General features: G+C 42.1%; 1 protein-coding gene across 24 annotated transcripts in view; it reads right to left on the bottom strand.

Annotated features, from left to right (window-relative positions):
- CADPS (calcium dependent secretion activator) overlaps positions 1 to 18,758 on the bottom strand; it is a 337,672-nt gene that overhangs the window by 192,519 nt on the left and 126,395 nt on the right. For all 24 annotated transcript variants that reach the window (XM_077925069.1, XM_077925070.1, XM_077925077.1 and 21 more), the window contains exon 6: positions 18,026 to 18,147. In XM_077925069.1, the coding sequence (XP_077781195.1) occupies positions 18,026 to 18,147 (122 nt within the window). The remainder of the gene's footprint in view (positions 1 to 18,025; positions 18,148 to 18,758) is intronic.

Below are 18,758 nucleotides of genomic sequence, written 5' to 3'. Positions count from 1 at the left end.
TATGGAGTTGCAGTGCTCATCTCGCTTTCAGGCCGAGGGAGCCGGTGTTTGTCCGCAGACAGCTTTCTGGCTCATGTGGCCAGCATGACTAAACCGCTTCTGGCAAACAGGACACTGTGATGAGTGCCAGAACGCTGCAGCGGCTCCTCTTTATCTACTTGCACTGCTGGGCTTTCGAACTGCTAGGTTGGCAGGAGTTGGGACAAAGCAACAGGAGCTCACTCCATCACGCAGATTCGAACTGCCGACCTTCCAATCGGCAAGCCTAGGAGGCTCAGTGGTTTAGACCACAGCGCCACCCGTGTCCCCCATACTAGTAAAAGCTTCATGCAGGTGGCTTTATTACAACCATGATGGTCACCTGCAGTAAGACGGTACATCTAGTTTCCATAGCACTGCCATCTTTTTACCACATTACAGTACTATGAACACCACAGCCCTCTCCCCTTAGAGCTGCTCCACCTTTTAATTCAAGGCAACACCATAAAAGCTACACAAGTTTCGGCTCTTTGGCTGGAAGAATGAATGAATGAGAAACTCATGCAGCTTCAGAGTGGTTCAAGTTTGCATGGGCAGATCTTTTCCTACTTCCATCACCTAGCAGAAGGAGAATTGAATAAACTGGACAGGCCAAAAGTCTGTCCAAACAAAAAAGTATTCACCTTCTAGCAGAGGTCCCTGTTCACTACATACGTAGATTAAGTGCAATGTCACACAGGACACTTAGTTGTAAAGTCTAGATGAGCTGCAAGCATTGATTGAAAGGTAAGAAGTGCCAGGAATCTGGTGCAAGACATCCCCGGACTTTAAAGCATTCATCGGCCTAGTCTGCTTTATCTCCCAGTATGCTAGTAGCATGGGAACATGTCTTCAGAGTGATAATGTCAAGGGATTCTAAGTAAAGATACACATGACTGTTTGAGATCGAGCCTGGAAATGTGAACGCTATCTCTGCTACGCTAATCAGAGAAAATATCAGTCTGCAAAGGAAATTGTAAATTTACAGAAAAAGAGTTCCATCAAGTCTCTAGGATGCGGTAAGGAAATGAAGGCTGAGGCTTTAAAATTCCCAACACAAAGCAGTGTCTACAAGACACTGAAATATTTTCTTATTTTTTCCTCATAGGAAGCATTTTGTGGCACTTAAGTTATCGTTAAGGTAAACTGTAAACTATAGTTGAGGTAAAGAGTGGAAGAAGATTGGAAGAAATTTAAAGACTATTTACAGAAATACTGCAAAATTAATGAATGTTAGAATGATGTCGGAATGAAGTTAAGTGGTTTTTAGCAGCAATGTTATAAAGGAATATGTAAAAATGGATTGGTAACAGGTGATAATTTAAAGTTACAATGTATAAAGATAAAGGATTAAGATAAAGAAAGAGGGAAAGGATTTGCTGAATTAACTAATTGAACTGGAATACAAAAAAGGGAGGTGTGAGGAGGTCAGGGAAACAAGCAAACGAAAGACAAGATATGGAAAGATTGATTTGTTTTTAACTGTTTTTATTTTTCTGTACTTTGTATTTTCTTTTTTCTTTTTTTCTTTTTCTTATTTTTGTAACATTTTGAAACTTTAATAAATATCTTTTTTAAAAAAATATAGTTGAGGTAAAGCACCCACCTTCTCTTCTTCACCCCCACCAACCCAATAATTGTACAACACGGACCAAGGTGCCATACCGTGCCATACCATACCCCCCCAATCTAAAAAGCTGCTGGAATGCACAAAAAAGGTGCTGGAACTCAGTTCCGGTGAGTTCCAGCTGAAAAAAAACCCTGATTCTTATGGTGATATCTTATGGGGAACGGATATCAAAGAGACACTGTCTCTTAACTGGTTCCTCCTGCCCCCATTTAAAAATAAACTAGGAGCAAACTACTCAATAGTTAAGTACAGTCGTACCTCCACTTATGTATCCCTCTGGTTACATAAACTTTGGGATATGTAAGCGGCAAGGTAAAGGTAAAGGGACCCCTAAGCATTAGGTCCAGTCATGACCGACTCTGGGGTTGCAGCGCTCATCTCGCTTTATTGGCCGAGGGAGCCGGCGTACAGGGTCATGTGGCCAGCAAGACTAAGCCGCTTCTGGTGAACCAGAGCAGTGTATGGAAACGCCGTTTACCTTCCCGCCGGAGCGGTACCTATTTATCTACTTGCACGTTGACATGCTTTCGAACTACTAGGTTGGCAGGAGCAGGGACTGAGCAATGGGAGCTCACCCCGTCGCGGGGATTCGAACAGCCGACCTTCTGATCGGCAAGCCCTAGGCTCTGTGGTTTAACCCACAGTGCCACCCGCGTCCCGTAAGCGGCAAACCCGGATGTATATTTCTGGGTTTTTGCCGCACACATGTGCAGAAGCGGTCTCTCCTGTTGCGAAAACCTCAGGATCCGGCCAGACCTCTGGAATGGATCCTGTCCACAACAGGAGGTACCACTGTAGTTCTCGTTGGTTATGTGATAGGAAGGTAGAGCCACCGACATTCTGAGAACCACCAATTCAAGAATTGTAGAATTGGAAAATTGGTACAGAGGGATGCTATTATGTGATGATGAAGGAGCAGATCTGAAGTGGGCAGGTTGCAGGAGCTGGGTTATACTTTCAATTTCTTTTTTAAAAAGCCCCTCAGGAATCAAAAGCAACAGAGACAGGCAAAACACATGCATTAATACTATCTCACTGAGGATAGGGCACAAAGCAAACATTTCTAATAGAAAAGAGTAAGATTTACTCTCAAGGGCAAAAAATAAAATAAAAATGAGCAGTTCATCAAAGCATCTTGTGGAATTTACCACTTGCTCTGGGATAAGAAGGTAAAACATACTCTGTTTTGTCTCTCAGACCAGTAACCGTATGGTTATTGTCTCACTAAGAATTTTCAGGATCAAACACAAAATCCATCTTTTAACAGCAGCTAGCCATGTGCCTCCAGGAAGCTCACAAGCAGAGAGTGATGGCAAATAGCTCTTATTTCCTGTTCAATGCAGTACCTAATCATGAGATGTATACTGGATATGGAAAAGCCTTTGTTGTTACAACTAATCTGGAGCAAGCAATTTCATAAGTTCTGTGTAACAGCATCCTAGTTATGAAACGCCCTCCTTTCTAAATTGTGCTTGCCAGTGATTCTTTTGTTTCTGGCACCAGCTCAATGTGCATCTATTTTAGGTGGGCATTTACAGGTCGTTGGCTGTGAATTTATCTTGAAGGATGAAGCTGCTCTGCACTTTTAAAGATTGCAGTTATTTATTGTGTTCTTATCCCCATATATATTTATGGTGGGTTGAAACCTGACGTATTTAATAGCTTTAAGTTCAGTATTTTGTATTGTTTGCACCTTGTCCTGGGATTGTTTTTCATGAAGGGCAGGTTAGAAATATTAAATAAACAATAATAAGGTTTTGTTTCTTTTTTTAAAAAAAAATGTGTTGGCTGGAGTAATATCTCCTTTTGTTTGTCTCAGATCTAATGTCAATTGCTTTTGCTGGAGGTCTCCAAGTTCTGCTGGAGAAAGAAAGAAAGGCAGAGAAAATAATTTTTCTCTCTCCACTCTCTCCACTCCACAAGCAATTTCCTATAAACCTCTTGCACGTCATCTTTCAAATCTGCTTCTTCCATATACTGCATAGTTGTTTTATGGAGATGTCATTTGAAGTTGATTGCCAGGGGGATTTTGGTGCTATGACCAATCTTATAAACGGTTTAGTATGTACTAGAATCACTACATCTTAAAAAAACCACCCTGAAATATTTATTTCAAACATTTGTAACCTGGGTTTGTGCTCCCAAGCAAAGTGATGTATATAGGATCTCAAGGACTGCCCACTTTCTCATAAACTAAAAGGACCGCTTAAAAAACTGTGGAGGACTAAATGACCTTCCACACGAATGTGGCTGAATACTGACATCATTTCTAAGTGCCTCCTGAGATTAAATTGGTGGTGCTCAGGAAAAGGCCTTCTTGGTGGTTGAAGTCCCTGGTTATGTGAATCAACCCAGTGGCATAGCAAGGTCAGGTGGTACCCGGTGCAGAAAATTTCTTGTAACCCTCCCCCCATTGAAATCTAGTTGAACTCCCAAGAGACTGCGATCTACTCACAGTATAAAAAGACTGATGTGATCCACCCATTGTCATTGCCAGCAGTTGTTGAACTTTTTAAAGGGGAGGGTTGGCCAAAGTAGTTGAGCTTCTTTTTTTTTGCAGTTACAGGGTTTGGGTCCAGAGTTTAGGGAGCTTCTGCTTCTACCCTCCCCTCTGCCCCCCCTTGTTTGCTCCTTCTGCCTCCTCCAGCAGCCAGGGAGCGTGGGGCTGTCAAAACAGCAAAGTGGTAGGCGGGAGTCATGGGTGAGCAGCATGCAGAATGCCACCCCCCTTGGTGATGACACCGGGGTGGATTGCACCCACTTTGCTCCGCCCCTGAATCAACCTTCAGATAATATAAAGGCAATGTATTGTTTATCTGTCCAAGTTTGCCAGATCTTCTCCACTCACCTAGAAGAAAGTGATTCAGTTTAGGTTCCTCTCAAGGGCTTCAATAATAATCAAGTACTGGTTCCAAAATGGAAGAAGAAGAAGAGTTTGGATTTGATATCCCACTTTATCACTACACGAAGGAGTCTCAAAGCGGCTAACATTCTCCTTTCCCTTCCTCCCCCACAACAAACACTCTGTGAAGTTAGTGGGGCTGAGAGACTTCAGAGAAGTGTGACTAGCCCAAGTTCACCCAGCAGCTGCATGTGGAGGAGCAGGGAAGCGAACCCGGTTCCCCAGATTACGAGTCTACCGCTCTTAACCACTACACCAGATTGGCTCACAAACATTGGTCCATTGGGGAGAGCTGTGAGTGGCTCGCCAGGCATTAGGTGCAAGTATTAGACGCAGTACGGTACAAGGATGCTTTTACTGCATTGTCAGCGCTTAGGTTCCACAGACAGGCTGCAAATTCCATAGGTGATAAAATTCAGCTGGTGACTTCCCTTGCTGGGACAATTCTCAACAGTAGTTGGCTCCTCCACCTCATTTTTCTTTCAAATAGGTAACTGGAGTTTATTGTAGCTCCATGGTAAAGCATCTAGTCCCTATGCAGAAGATATCTGGCATCTCTGGGTAAGGCTGGGAATATCCCTTGTCTGGAAGCCTGGAGAGCAGCTGCCAGTTAGTGCAGACATTATTGAACTAGATGGACCAATAGTCTTCTATAAGGGAGCTTCCTAGGTTCCTATTTATGACATAACTGAAAGCAGTTTAAAACAGTCACACTTTCTCACAGCTTAATTAGCTGGCTCAGAAATTTTTTTTAGTTCTTAAAGCTGGAATATCTGACAAACCAGCATTGGACAAACAATATTTTCGCACTGGAAAATTACCGGGAATAATATTTCCCCCTTGCCTAACACAGAACTAAAATGTGTTTATGTTCTGAATACAGTTTGTCATGACTTTGCATCTTGGCTCCACACAACTTTTGCCAAGCAAAAGGCTGACAAATTGACTTGTTTGCTTCCTCGTAGATTTTGCTCTCCAATGGACCTCCATCTGGCTGCTGCTGAACGTCACTTTGTGACCAAGCTCTACAGGACTTAAACCTTTCATGCGAGTGCACCAAACGGCCAGAAAAACCTAACAATAATCCCGTTTCTTAGTAGTATTCAAAATATGAAACCTCTACGGCTCTACCAGTTAACCAAATTTGGCAGGGATAAAGGATGTTGTGGCAACTAAATAGTAATTTTCTAGCAATTACTGGTATTAAACTAATCAGGAGAAAGGAACAGGCTTAAGATTTTGCTGTCATTTTAGAGTCACAAGGCTTGTGTTGTACTCTGCATCTTTTCCCCCTGTTTGCACCTGGACACCTTGAGATGCATCTTCAATGAAGAAAATGAAAACAAGAATGAAGGAAGGTGTAAGAAGTGTAAAAGGAGAAGGAAAAAAATACCCTCGCACATAACCTTGCACTGTGTATTTCGATAGCATCTGCTTTCTACAATGCCTATCTCTGCTTACTATTAAAAGCTGCTTATTTGCTGAAGCATTCCCAGACCATATGCTATCAACAAATGTTGGTAACCAAATGCAAACACTAATTTTCATTAGTGTTGTCTTTATGAGAACAGCATTAGTCACAAAGGGAATAAACCAAATGAGGGTAAAGACACGTAGCAAACCTTTGACAACAATGCGGCGGTTATAAACTCATACTTAATAAAGCTGAGGAATGTCCACTTCATTACAGAAATGACAATTTTGCAATTGGATTTAGGGCAAGCTAGATTTTAGGATGATGTCATTAGTTGCCATAGTGATGTTCAGCATAAGGACATATTTCAGGGCCGCTAAAATATCTGCATTCATGCTAAGTGCACAGCTTCTGTTCATAAGAATTTGTGCTTAGCATTCATTAAAAAAAAATAGCTTCAGAGAATATCTAGATAGCAAAGTCCTTCCAGAGACAAGAAGCAGAATGTGATTGGCTGGCTTGCTACAAAGCAAAAATCATCCAGACAATGGAATTTACTTTCATTTCTCCCCCTTTTTGCCAAACCTTTGGATTTCTTTTTAGACTGCAGAGAATCGGTGTATGAAAGGATTTAAAAGTGCATAGATTATCTAGTCGGGGAATTCTCAGTCTTTATCTTTGTCAGCTTCTGTCAATTCTGTGTTCGTGTGTGTGTGTGTGTGTGTGTGTGTGAGAGAGAGAGAGAGAGAGAGAGAGAGAGAGGAGCACATCTATGAACAAAATCTTCTTGTACATCTTCATACACCACCAATGGGCCTTTTTTTAGCATAATAAATCTGTGATTGTTATTCACAAGCTCTAGATATCTTCCACTTTGTAGCACTTCTTCTGATGGAATATCTAATATGCCCAATGTTCAACCTGCGATGAGAAAAGTGTGACCAGCCATACAGCTTCCAGGGCTCTTGAGAACTGCTGTGTGGCATGAGGTTGTTGAGTGTCAAAGTCCATGTGTGTCTTCATTAGTGGCTCGTGATGAAAGCCCATAAATCTGGCGCCATTTTGACACCTTGTTTGATTTTATTTTGTTTCTTATATGTAGCCCTCTAAATAAGAGGTCCTCTGGTTTATTTTGTAAGTCTGGTTCCAACTGAATTAGTGTAGGGAATCAACTCAGATAGAGATTCTAAGCATATTCACCTGAAGATGAAAAATTAATAGTATATATAGCTGTGGGATATTGATAGCAATAACTTTTTTTAAAAAAAGAGGGATATTCAATTAGAGGTGAATATTGCTATTAAACAGATTTCCCAGTATTACTTTTGGTGAATTTGCAAATTGGCTACACCAGGTGTTATGCTCTACCAACTGCACTGGCTCCCGGTGGAGTACAGGGTCAGGTTTAAGGTGCTGGTTTTGACCTTTAAAGCCCTATGCGACCTAGGACCCTCGTACCTACAGGACCGCCTCTCCTGGTATACCCTACAGAGGACCCTAAGGTCCACAAATGACAACATTTTGGAGGTCCCAAGTCGCAAGGTGGTTAGATTGGTCTCAACTAGGGCCAGGGCCTTTTCAGTACTGGCCCTGACTTGGTGGAATGCTCTGTCACAAGAGACTAGGGCCCTGCGGGACTTGACATCTTTCTGCAGGGCCTGCAAGACAGAGCTGTTCCATCTGGCCTTTGGTTTGGACTCAGTCTGACCCTTATGTTTCCCTCCCCTTATGGTTTTGATCTATGGGCTACTATTAAAATGAGGTTGCATTTTAAATTGTATTTTAACCCGTATTTTAATAAATTGGTTCCCCCCTGTTATGTTTTTATTGTAATTTTACTGGTGTTAGCCACCCTGAGCCTGGCCCTGGCCAGGGAGTGTGGGGTATAAATAAAAATTATTATTATTATTATTATTATTATTATTATTATTATTATTATTATTGTTGTTGTTGTCTTTTAAAAGTGCATCAATAATTTCTATACGTAATTTCAGAATTGGCTCATGAAGCTTAGTCTTGCCATGGCCTCTTCTACCTTTTATTCATTCATTCAACCGCCCACCTTTCTGGTGAAATGTGTATCACCATCTACATGAGAACATAAGAAAAACCTGTTCGATCAGGCCACTGGCCCATCTAGTCCAGCATTCTGCTCTTACAATGGCCGACCAGATATCTTGGAAAGCCAGAAAACTGATTCCAAGTACAAGAGGACTCTCCCCTCCTGCAGTTTCTGATATTAATATTTCCTCCAGCTGTAGAGACAGAGCATAGCCACCATGGCTGGTAGCCTACGATATCCCTCTCCACCATGAAATTGTCTAATCCAGTGTTGAAGCCATTTTATATCACCAAGTTGCTGAATCAAATGCCACACGAGAAATGGAGTCCTGGGATTTGATAAGATGAGAGATACGGGGAGGAATGGGGGGGAAACCCAACAATACAGAAACCTAAAGCCAAACCCCAGAACGCCTTTTCTGGAGTATCTAATAAAGACTTCAAATAATTCTTTCCACAGCAGAGTTTGCATAATCAGGACAGGATAGTGGTGGAGGAAGCAAATCTAATGTCCATCATGGTTTGCTAGACAATGCCTGCTTTAGGCCTCATTTGTGCTTAACTGTGCTATGTTTATCTCTAGCTGCTTCCTTGCTCCCATACCAATTAGTTGGCTCCCTTATCTTGAAGGAACGTCTACAGAAGTTGAAAGAACGGTGACCTTTAAAGTGAAGAAATTGAAGTGTCTTGGTATATAACTCATTTCCAGCTTAACTGCTCGCTGAAGTGTTGGTGCACACAAAGGCACACGCACGCACACTCAGGAGTGCTGCGCATCGACAGTGGTCCCCACTGAATCATGCCATGTTGCTCCTCAGCGACTAGATGGCATCAGAGAGCTGCAGACGGGGATCTGGCGCGGTCGTCTCACCCCAAAACTAGCCATGGTCTCTCGTGAATTTCTTGATGATCAGATTTTGCTGCAGGAACACTTCCCACAGCACGGAGGAGACATCACAAGCAACATCGACCACTTTGTCCAAAGGAAACAAAGTGAGTGTAATTTAGTGTGGTTTGCTTGGTTCTTTGCAATTCAGAATTCAGGTTTGATGCTTGCTTTGGAAAGGGTTCGGGTTTGAAAACAGAATTGCAATAATGATGGGAGGGGGTTAGAATTTGTGTGGGCTCCCCCCTTTTAAAATAAAGTAACTCCTTTTAGCTGCAGAGTAATGATGCCTTCCCCAGTAAATACTTTCCCACCTGCTCACCACCCCATTCATTACAGTACATATAGACATTCCTTGCATGTATCAATCTGTCTCTCCATTGGAATTAATGGGACGTACCATAGACTCACTGCAACTCCATGTGTGTATCAAAGCACCTGTAGTTGGTTATTGGCTAAATTCACAATGATGGGCAATGAACGTTTTCAAATGACAACTCATTAGGCATCGGTCTTCAGATAAAATACTGTAAGTGTTTTGAATGCTATTATGTTCAAACAGGTTTTAAATTCTGTTGATGAAGAAACCACATGTGGGCTGTAAATTTCCCCTTCCTCTTTTTTATTGTTATCAATAGTTTACTAGGGTTTACATATTATTACAGTAAAGCAGTAGAGTCCTTAGTAGCTCCCCCCCCCGTTCCCCCCTCCCCTCTGCCCCCATGACCTGTTTAGTTACAGCATTTTTATTTCTGATTCAGGTACGTAGCCGTGTTGGTCTGATGCAGTTGAAATATATTTAAAAAATCAAAAAAATTGTCCAGTAGCACCTTAGAGACCAACTAAGTTTGTTCTGGGTATAAGCTTTCGTGTGCATGCACACTTCTTCAGATACACTGAAACAGAAGTCACCAGACCCTTATATATATGGACATAAATCTGACATCAGGAATCACAAGACAGAGAAGCCACTAGGAGAACACTTCAATCTCCCAGGACATTCAGTACAGGATCTCAAAGCAGCTGTCTTATTACAAAAGAATTTCAGAAACAGAATTGAAAGAGAAGTTGCTGAATTACAACTTATCACTAAACTGAAAACTATGGAGAGACCTGGTCTGAATTGAGATATTGGATTACTATCTCATTACATATGGTAATCATCTGCATACTATCCCTTGCTTTTTCCTGTAGGACTAATTGGAGTCGTTAACAGTTGTCAACAGGTTTTACCATACCCATTGAGTCAATCACCCATCTCCTACTACCCTCCTGAGAAAAACCCCACCCCACCCTCCCACTATATATAAGAATCTGGTGACTTCTGTTTAAGTGTATCTGAAGAAGTGTTCATGCACACAGAAGCTTACATCCTCTCTAAGGTGCTACTGGACAATTTATTTATTTATTTATTTATTTATTTATTTCTGATGTTCAATTCTTTAGTGTGCTATACAGCAGGCAGTTTCATGCTTAGAAAGAGTTTAGACAGATGACCATCACTGCTATGTTGGGGTCCCAGATTAACAACTGTTAAACTGGAGGTGGTTTCACTCCTGAATTTTGATGAATTTTGCAAAACACACCAGACATCGCCCTGTTCTACGCCTTTCATTCCAATCTTTAAAATGCAGACATTGCTATGTCGTGAGCATTGCCGTTTGTATTTCAACACAAGCTCTCACAAAGAAACTCTTCTGTCTGAGCTAGAGAAACATGCTAGAAAGCCAAGAAGTCGGGTGTGAATTCTGTAGGCTGATGATTGTAAACTTTTAAAATTACAGCATCTACACCCACATATAGTAGCGACTCTGAGGAAGTAACTGGGAACCGTTTCACATATTTTGGCCTTACTAACATTCACCACTAAGAAACAGTATGTCCTAATCCTGAATGAGCTCAAACGCTTATTTAATCTGAAAGGTAGCTGGTTCATGCACCACAGGTAGTTAATCAGCTAGTTTGCAGTAGTTTCAAATTGTATTCCTAAGATACGAAATTAAAAGACGCCTGCTTCTTGGGAGAAAAGCAATGACAAACCTAGACAGCATCTTAAAAAGCAGAGACATCACCTTGCCAACAAAGGTCCGTATAGTTAAAGCTATGGTTTTCCCAGCAGTGATGTATGGAAGTGAGAGCTGGACCATAAAGAAGGCTGATCGCCAAAGAATTGATGCTTTTGAATTATGGTGCTGGAGGAGACTCTTGAGAGTCCCATGGACTGCAAGAAGATCAAACATATCCATTCTGAAGGAAATCAGCCCTGAGTGCTCACTGGAAGGACAGATCCTGAAGCTGAGGCTCCAAAACTTTGGCCACCTAATGAGAAGAGAAGACTCCCTGGCAAAGACCCTAATGTTGGGACAGATGGAGGGCACAAGGAGAAGGGGATGACAGAGGACGAGATGGTTGGACAGTGTTCTCGAAGCTACCAGCATGAGTTTGACCAAACTGCGGGAGGCAGTGGAAGACAGGAGTGCCTGGTGTGCTCTGGTCCATGGGGTCACGAAGAGTCGGACACGACTAAACGACTAAACAGCAACAACAAGAAGATACTGTATTTGGGCTTCAGTGATTCTTCAATAAGAAGACAAATAATTTTGAACAGTCTTTGCTGAAAGACAGTTAGTTCATCACAGTCAACCATCCTGTGTTCTTTCTGCTGCCTGAGTTAAAGGACGTTGAAATCAGATGCTGAAGTTGAATCTTCCTTCAACATTGATGGTGGGACAATGCCCTCCATGGTACCTCAGGGCAGCAGGCTAGCTCAGGGCCTCTGTGAGAACAGAGGGATTCCCTGTTCCTGTGATTTTAATTTGTCTTAAATGCTTTTAAATGCATGGAATCTGCTGGTGAATGGCATGTAATTAATTAATTAATTAATTGACTAGATGGGTTTTTGGCCTGATCCAGCAGACTTATGTTATTGGATGGAAGTGAATCTACAAGGGACTCAATAAAGTTTCCCCTCATGGTTACAAGTGATGGCTCAAAAACTAAAGATAAAATTCATTATCGGTTACAGATAGGTAGCCGTGTTGGTCTGCCATAGTAAAAACAAAAAAAAATTCCTTCCAGTAGCACCTTAAAGACCAACTAAGTTAGTTCTTAAGTGTGCATGCACACGAAAGCTCATACCAAGAACTAACTTAGTTGGTCTTTAAGGTGCTACTGGAAGGAATTTTTTTTTGTTTTTATTCATTATCGGGTTTGTTTTTTTGGGCGTGTGAGCGAACAGTGATAAGCGGTCTCTGAGAATTTGGGTGAGGCTGACTTAGCATCTCTAGGAACCTAAGCACAGCAGTGGAAGCACAGCTGTTGAATACAAACCTGTTTCTCAAGGACATTTATTGCCCCCTGCAAATTGAAAGATGAAGATGTGGGGGAAATAAACCTCCTTGACTCCAGTGGGACTTACTTTCAAGTAAGCAAGTATAGGACTGCAGCCCTAATCTCTGAGGAACAGGTGCAATTCTGATGCCAGGAGCAATTCTGATGACATGACAGGGTCTTCCCCCTGTGAGATCACTTGAAAATGAGGCTATTCCCCCCCCCCCTTGTTTCCTTTGAAAAACAGGGCAATGTAAATGTTGGGCAGGTTCCTGGCTTCAGACTGTCAGGGCTATTCTTTAGGGAGTGTTGGCTTATTAGATGCTTACTCAGTCCCACCACGGCAGAACACATTTCATCTTGTTTTTATGTGGAGCTGTTCAGCTGCTTCTCTAATTCACAATAAGCAAAAAGTCACAACAAATTCAAAGCTGAAATGCGAAAATGTGATCAGCTAATCTCAATCAAAAGCCGCACGAACAGATTGCCAATAGACGTTCTGATCAAACATGAAGAAAGGGGGGGGGGGAATCTTTTCCCCAGGAGGTGAATAAATTGGAAATAAACATCAGAAGAGGGTTTAAAAAAACACCCCTTAATTAACAGGACATCAAAGCATGCAATGTGCTTCTTGTCCAATGAACAAATAATGAATAATGTCCACATTCAGGGTTTGATCTGAGTCAGGACTAAAAGCAGTTTATTCCTAGCCTCCAGATGCAACAGGGATAAGGTGGCAGAGTTCTGAGTCTGCCAGAGATTACTTTTGAATGCTTGAATCATCATCATCATCATCATCACCATCATTATCATCATAACCCACCAATCTGGGCAGCTTACAGTACATATAAAAACATAGTAAAATGTCAAGCATTTAACATTTCCTGATGCAGGGCTGCCTTCAGATGTCTTCTAAAAAATGAGAAACCCTCCCTGCATGAAAAAAAATAATAATCATACACAGCAAGAAGTGGCCTGCACTAAAGCCCGCAGTAAGTTCTTTAACTGAATGGAAATCTTTACAAAGAAACATTTCAAAATGTTATATCCCAAACGCCTAATTATAACTGTAAACTCAGCCAGTAGAGCATGAGGCACTTGATCCCAGGATCGTGGGTTCGAACCCCACATTGGGCAAATAATAATAATAATAATAATAATAATAATAATAATAATACGCGCCCATTTGGCTGAGTTGCCCTAGCCACTCTGCATTGCAGGGGGTTGGACTATATGACCCACACGGTCCTTTCCAACTTTACAATTTTATGATTCTATAATCCTAAAGTCGATCTATTTTCACAGGTAGTGCAAAAAACCAAAGCAAACGAGAAAGATTGCAAGCACTCCAAATTGTTAAGGGGATGAAAGAACACCTTGTCACAGGTTGTTTCTAAGCACATCACCCAAAAGCTTCCATTTATGGCTGCTTTAGGGACAGGGTTCTCTTCAGTATGAAAAAGGACTGGCACTTGATCCTCAACTTTGTGAGGTCATGGAAGCTACGAGTTACTATAATTTTTATCCAATTTCTCCCTGCACCAAGGAACAACTGCTACAAAAGGCTGCTCAGTTCACTTCCAGACAGCCTGCTTATTGAGCGTTCAATCGGACATGCTTGCAAGGAGGTTAATATGATGTTTCGTCATGCAGATGTTACCCGACGTTTTCCAATGTCTTTCCTCCAGCACTTTCTTTATTGCAAAAAGTCTGATTTGGGGGCAGAGGTTTGTTGCATAAGAGCACAGAAATCAGCTGAATGGTCTGACCTGTATTTGGTGACAAGTGATTGAATCCCACCTGAAAGTAGTGGCAGTCCAGAAGCGCTGTCAGTCTCAGACATTTGACTGACAGGGGAAGAAATAAAGGCAATAAAATGTGTTTAGTGAAGGAGAGGTGACAGAATACATCACGGAGATCTTATGAGGGCCGTAAGGAAATTGGTGCTGCTTTGAACCTCCATCTCTCCACCCTCAAGAAAATCTACATTTGGCTGATTCGGAATGTGGAACAATTTTTAATGGTGTTTTAGGAACAATGCCTGAATTTAGCAGCTCTATATTTGAGCCGGGGACGTGGGTGGCACTGTGGGTTAAACCACAGAGCCCAGGACTTGCCGATCAGAAGGTCAGTGGTTTGAATCCCTGTGACGGGGTGAGCTCCCGTTGCTCGGTCCCTGCTCCTGCCAACCTAGCAGTTCGAAAGCACGTCAAAGTGCGAGTAGATAAATAGGTACCACTCTGGTGGGAAGGTAAATAGCGTTTCCGTGTGCTGCTCTGGTTCGCCAGAAGCGGCTTAGTCATGCTGGCCACATGACCCAGAAGCTGTACGCCGGCTCCCTCGGCCAATAAAGCGAGATGAGCGCCACAACCCCAGAGTCGGTCATGACTGGACCTAATGGTCAGGGGTCCCTTTACCTTTACCTTTATATTTGAGCTATCAAATGGAATTCATAGTGTTCTCTTTCCCCACCCCACAGAACCATCAAGCTGCTGTGATTCAGTGAATAAACATGTGTATTTTAAGCTTTCATATAGCATCGGGGTACAAAAGAATTAAATATGGCAAGATAGATTGGTGTGACAGGTCTGCTGCCTTTGAGAGGAAGAATGGGATAGAAATTTAATGAATGAATGAGTGAATGAATGAATAACCAAATGAGGATGCCTCTATCACAAGAATACACAATGTTAGTTGAAGTCAGCCTGAAAGCAACGGAAATTTCTCGTTGCAAAACAAATAATTATTGAAGTATATCACTTTTTTTCACAGAAGGACTTTGAATTCCCGGAAACTTAATATTCAGTGCACATTCCATATTTTTGCACCTTTCAGTGGCAGTGCTAAAGCAAATCGGGATGCGCAAGGAACAGCACTGGCTTAAAAGCTTGTCTAGACAGATGCATTATTGATTGACAGCCTAAATGACAACTAGGATTTAGGTGAAGGACTCTGAGGTTGTTGTTTAAAATATACCTGCACCTGGTATATTAGAGAAGGGAAAAGGAATGATGGCAAAATCTGATATGAAAGACAGTGACCGAGTTGGAAACTGCTCATTATGCTTTGCAATACATGTAAGCAGCCTGACAGATTTACAGTGGATCAGAGCAGTTCTTTGGGGACATTGGTAAAGATAGAACATCCCTGGATATCGCAACAATAATGGCTTGCCACTTGTACTTTCAGAAACAAATATATATAGAGAGAGGGGGGGGAGGGAGGGAGGGAGAGATCAAAACTGCACCATGAAAGGTGAATCTAGAAGACTATCTGACCACTTCTATTATACAGATTTTTTTTAAAAGAAAAATATTTTCAAGAAGTGGTCATCTTAATGTATATATTTAAATTTCTGACAAAAAAGGAACACCACATGGTGCCTTTTCCTGTAATTGCCCCATGCCTAGGCATATATATCTACGTGTGGGTGTGTATTCAATTTAAAGTTATTAAATGTAAAATGTATTTAAATGGGGGTAAATGTAATGTAAGCCTGATCAAACAGGTAGCTGTCACAAGAAGGCTTAGTCATAAGATTTAGGAGGGAAAGGTGATTTTTAGCTTTTGTATTATGATTGCATACAGTTTGTGTTCCCCAGATGAATACTTAGGGAGGGCACAGAAAAAGGGTGACTGAGAAATTGCCATTTACTTTCTAAGAATTCAGTTTTGGAGAGAAAACATCATTGTTAAAAGGCAGTTCCCTCTCCCCAAGCATCTGACTCTGTTTGGAACCATTATGTTGGCATCACATCCATATCGTGGAGTAGCATTTTACATGCTATCTCCATATAATGGCATTCTCTCCATGTGATGGGGATCTCTGGAACCATGGCTCTGGAGCACATCAAAGGGAAAGTTGACGATTTTCAATCACTATATGTCTCCCTGCCAAAGGGAAGGCTCTTCCCACAGATTTGTGCAAGCTGCCTGAAAGTTCCAGCAGTTCCATCTGGCTACATACTGAATAAGATGGATTCTTGACTGAATTTCCACGTATCTCTCAGCACATGAGTGAGCGAGTGGTTCCCATATGCACCCTAAACCAACCTGGAGTACCGAAAGAGGCTGGAAGAAATAGCCACATGTTACACCAGGGGTCAGCAAACTTTTTCAGCAGGGGGCCAGTCCACTGTCCCTCAGACCATGTGGGGGGCCAGACTAAATTTTGAAAAAATATATATGAAAGAATTGCTATGCCCCACAAATAACCCAGGGATGCATTTTAAATAACCCAGGGATGCATTTTAAATAAAAGTACACATTCTACTCATGTGAAAACACCAGGCAGGCCCCACAAATAACCCAGAGATGCATTTTAAATAAAAGGACACATTCTACTCATGTAAAACCATGATGATTCCCGGACCATCTGCAGGCCGGATTTAGAAGGCGATTGGGCTGGATCTGGCCCCCAGGCCTTAGTTTGCCTACCCATCTGTTACACCATACATGGGAATGTTCAGGTAAGACTGAAACGAGCTTCCTTACAGAACAGAATATAGAATCAGCAAGACTTTGTGCTCCTTTTTAGTCTGCCGGTTTTCATTTCAGTAAATCACACTTCAAAACGGATCACACTTCAAAAAGACCTTGAAGTGTGACCTCAGGATCACACTTCAAAACGACCTTGACAGATTAGAGAACTGGGCCAAAACAAACAAGATGAACTTTAACAGGGAGAAATGTAAAGTATTGCACTTGGACAAAAAAAATGAGAGGCACAAATACAAGATGGGTGACACATGGCTTGAGAGCAGTACATGTGAAAAGGATCTAGGAGTCTTGGTTGACCACAAACTTGACATGAGCCAACAGTGTGACGCGGCAGCTAAAAAAGCCAATGCAATTCTGGGCTGCATCAATAGGAGTATAGCATCTAGATCAAGGGAAGTAATAGTGCCACTGTATTCTGCTCTGGTCAGACCTCACCTGGAGTACTGTGTCCAGTTCTGGGCACCACAGTTCAAGAAGGACACTGACAAACTGGAACGTGTCCAGAGGAGGGCAACCAAAATGGTCAAAGGCCTGGAAATGATGCCTTATGAGGAACGGCTAAGGGAGCTGGGCATGTTTAGCCTGGAGAAGAGGAGGTTAAGGGGTGATATGATAGCCATGTTCAAATATATAAAAGGATGTCACATAGAGGAGGGAGAAAGGCTGTTTTCTGCTGCTCCAGAGAAGCGGACACGGAGCAATGGATCCAAACTACAAGAAAGAAGATTCCACCTAAACATTAGGAAGAACTTCCTGACAGTAAGAGCTGTTCGACAGTGGAATTTGCTGCCAAGGAGTGTGGTGGAGTCTCCTTCTTTGGAGGTCTTTAAGCAGAGGCTTGACAACCATATGTCAGGAGTGCTCTGATGGTGTTTCCTGCTTGGCAGGGAGTTGGACTCGATGGCCCTTGTGGTCTATTCCAACTCTATGATTCTATGATTCTCTATGAAATCAATCCAGCTTATACTTAAAATTAAGTGCTTATGAGATGTCTCGCTAACATTCAACAGGACGAAAGAAAATGCTACAAGCCTTTACTGACTCGTGGCTTAGGAGCTGTTAATTCATGGTCAAGAGATGATCTCATATGGAAAGGTATATTTCCACACATGTCATCATCATCGCCATCATGGCTAACAGGAAGGGAAGATGGGAATTGTTCCCCAGCAATATCTGGAAGTCCAGACATTCCCCACCTCCTTGTGCAGAAGGAAGAAGAGAACTCACTGTGTGTGTTTTTCCTGCTAGGCTGGAGAAAGAAAACGGAAGTAAAGAAAAACTTACGTTGGCTTTGATGCCTCGGCTTGATCCGTCTGTAGCTTTTCTCCCCCTTCCACTTCCATAGTGCAATATACAATGCGGTTGGGTGCTAAGGATTTGAGACCTTGGACTTCCATGATGACAACCTATTAAAAGAAAACAGAAGAAAACCACTCTGGATGACGTTCTGCACTCAGCAACCAGGTCTGGAAACAATGTTTTGAAGACATTTCTATGCCGCTTTAGTTATTGTTTATGACATTTCCGAGAGAGTGTGAGCCTGAGGATCTACTGATGAGGAATGTAGGGGACAGACCTAAAAGGCTGGACATGTCAAAAATAGGTAAGTGAAGTAATGAAAATGAAACAACAGCTCTATATTGATTAATTGTGAATTGATGAATTACTGACAGTCAGCAAACAATCCCCCCCCCCAAACATTAATTAAAATGAATTATCTCCAATTTCTTAAATGCAGGAGAATTGTTTCCTTTTTTTAAAAAAAAAGATGGGGGCAGAGGATTTGAACAATCAGATCACAAGGTATCCTGCTTCTAGTGGCCAGGCAGTTCAAGGTGTGGGAAGATGGGTTGATGATGTGGAGTCGATTCACACAACCACTGCTAGTTGAAATTCCTTTTCAGCTTGGCTCTCTGAGCATGCCCAGAAAGTTGTATGCAACAGCTGCTGCCACCCACACCCTTAATCTTTTTATTTTTTGGCAGGCTGCACATGACTGGCTAGTGACAGGCAGGAA

This window comes from Podarcis muralis, chromosome 2, assembly GCF_964188315.1.
Source record: "Podarcis muralis chromosome 2, rPodMur119.hap1.1, whole genome shotgun sequence".
NCBI lineage: Eukaryota > Metazoa > Chordata > Lepidosauria > Squamata > Lacertidae > Podarcis > Podarcis muralis.
Note: the sequence above shows the minus strand (reverse complement) of the source record. Positions and strands in the feature narration are given on the sequence as shown.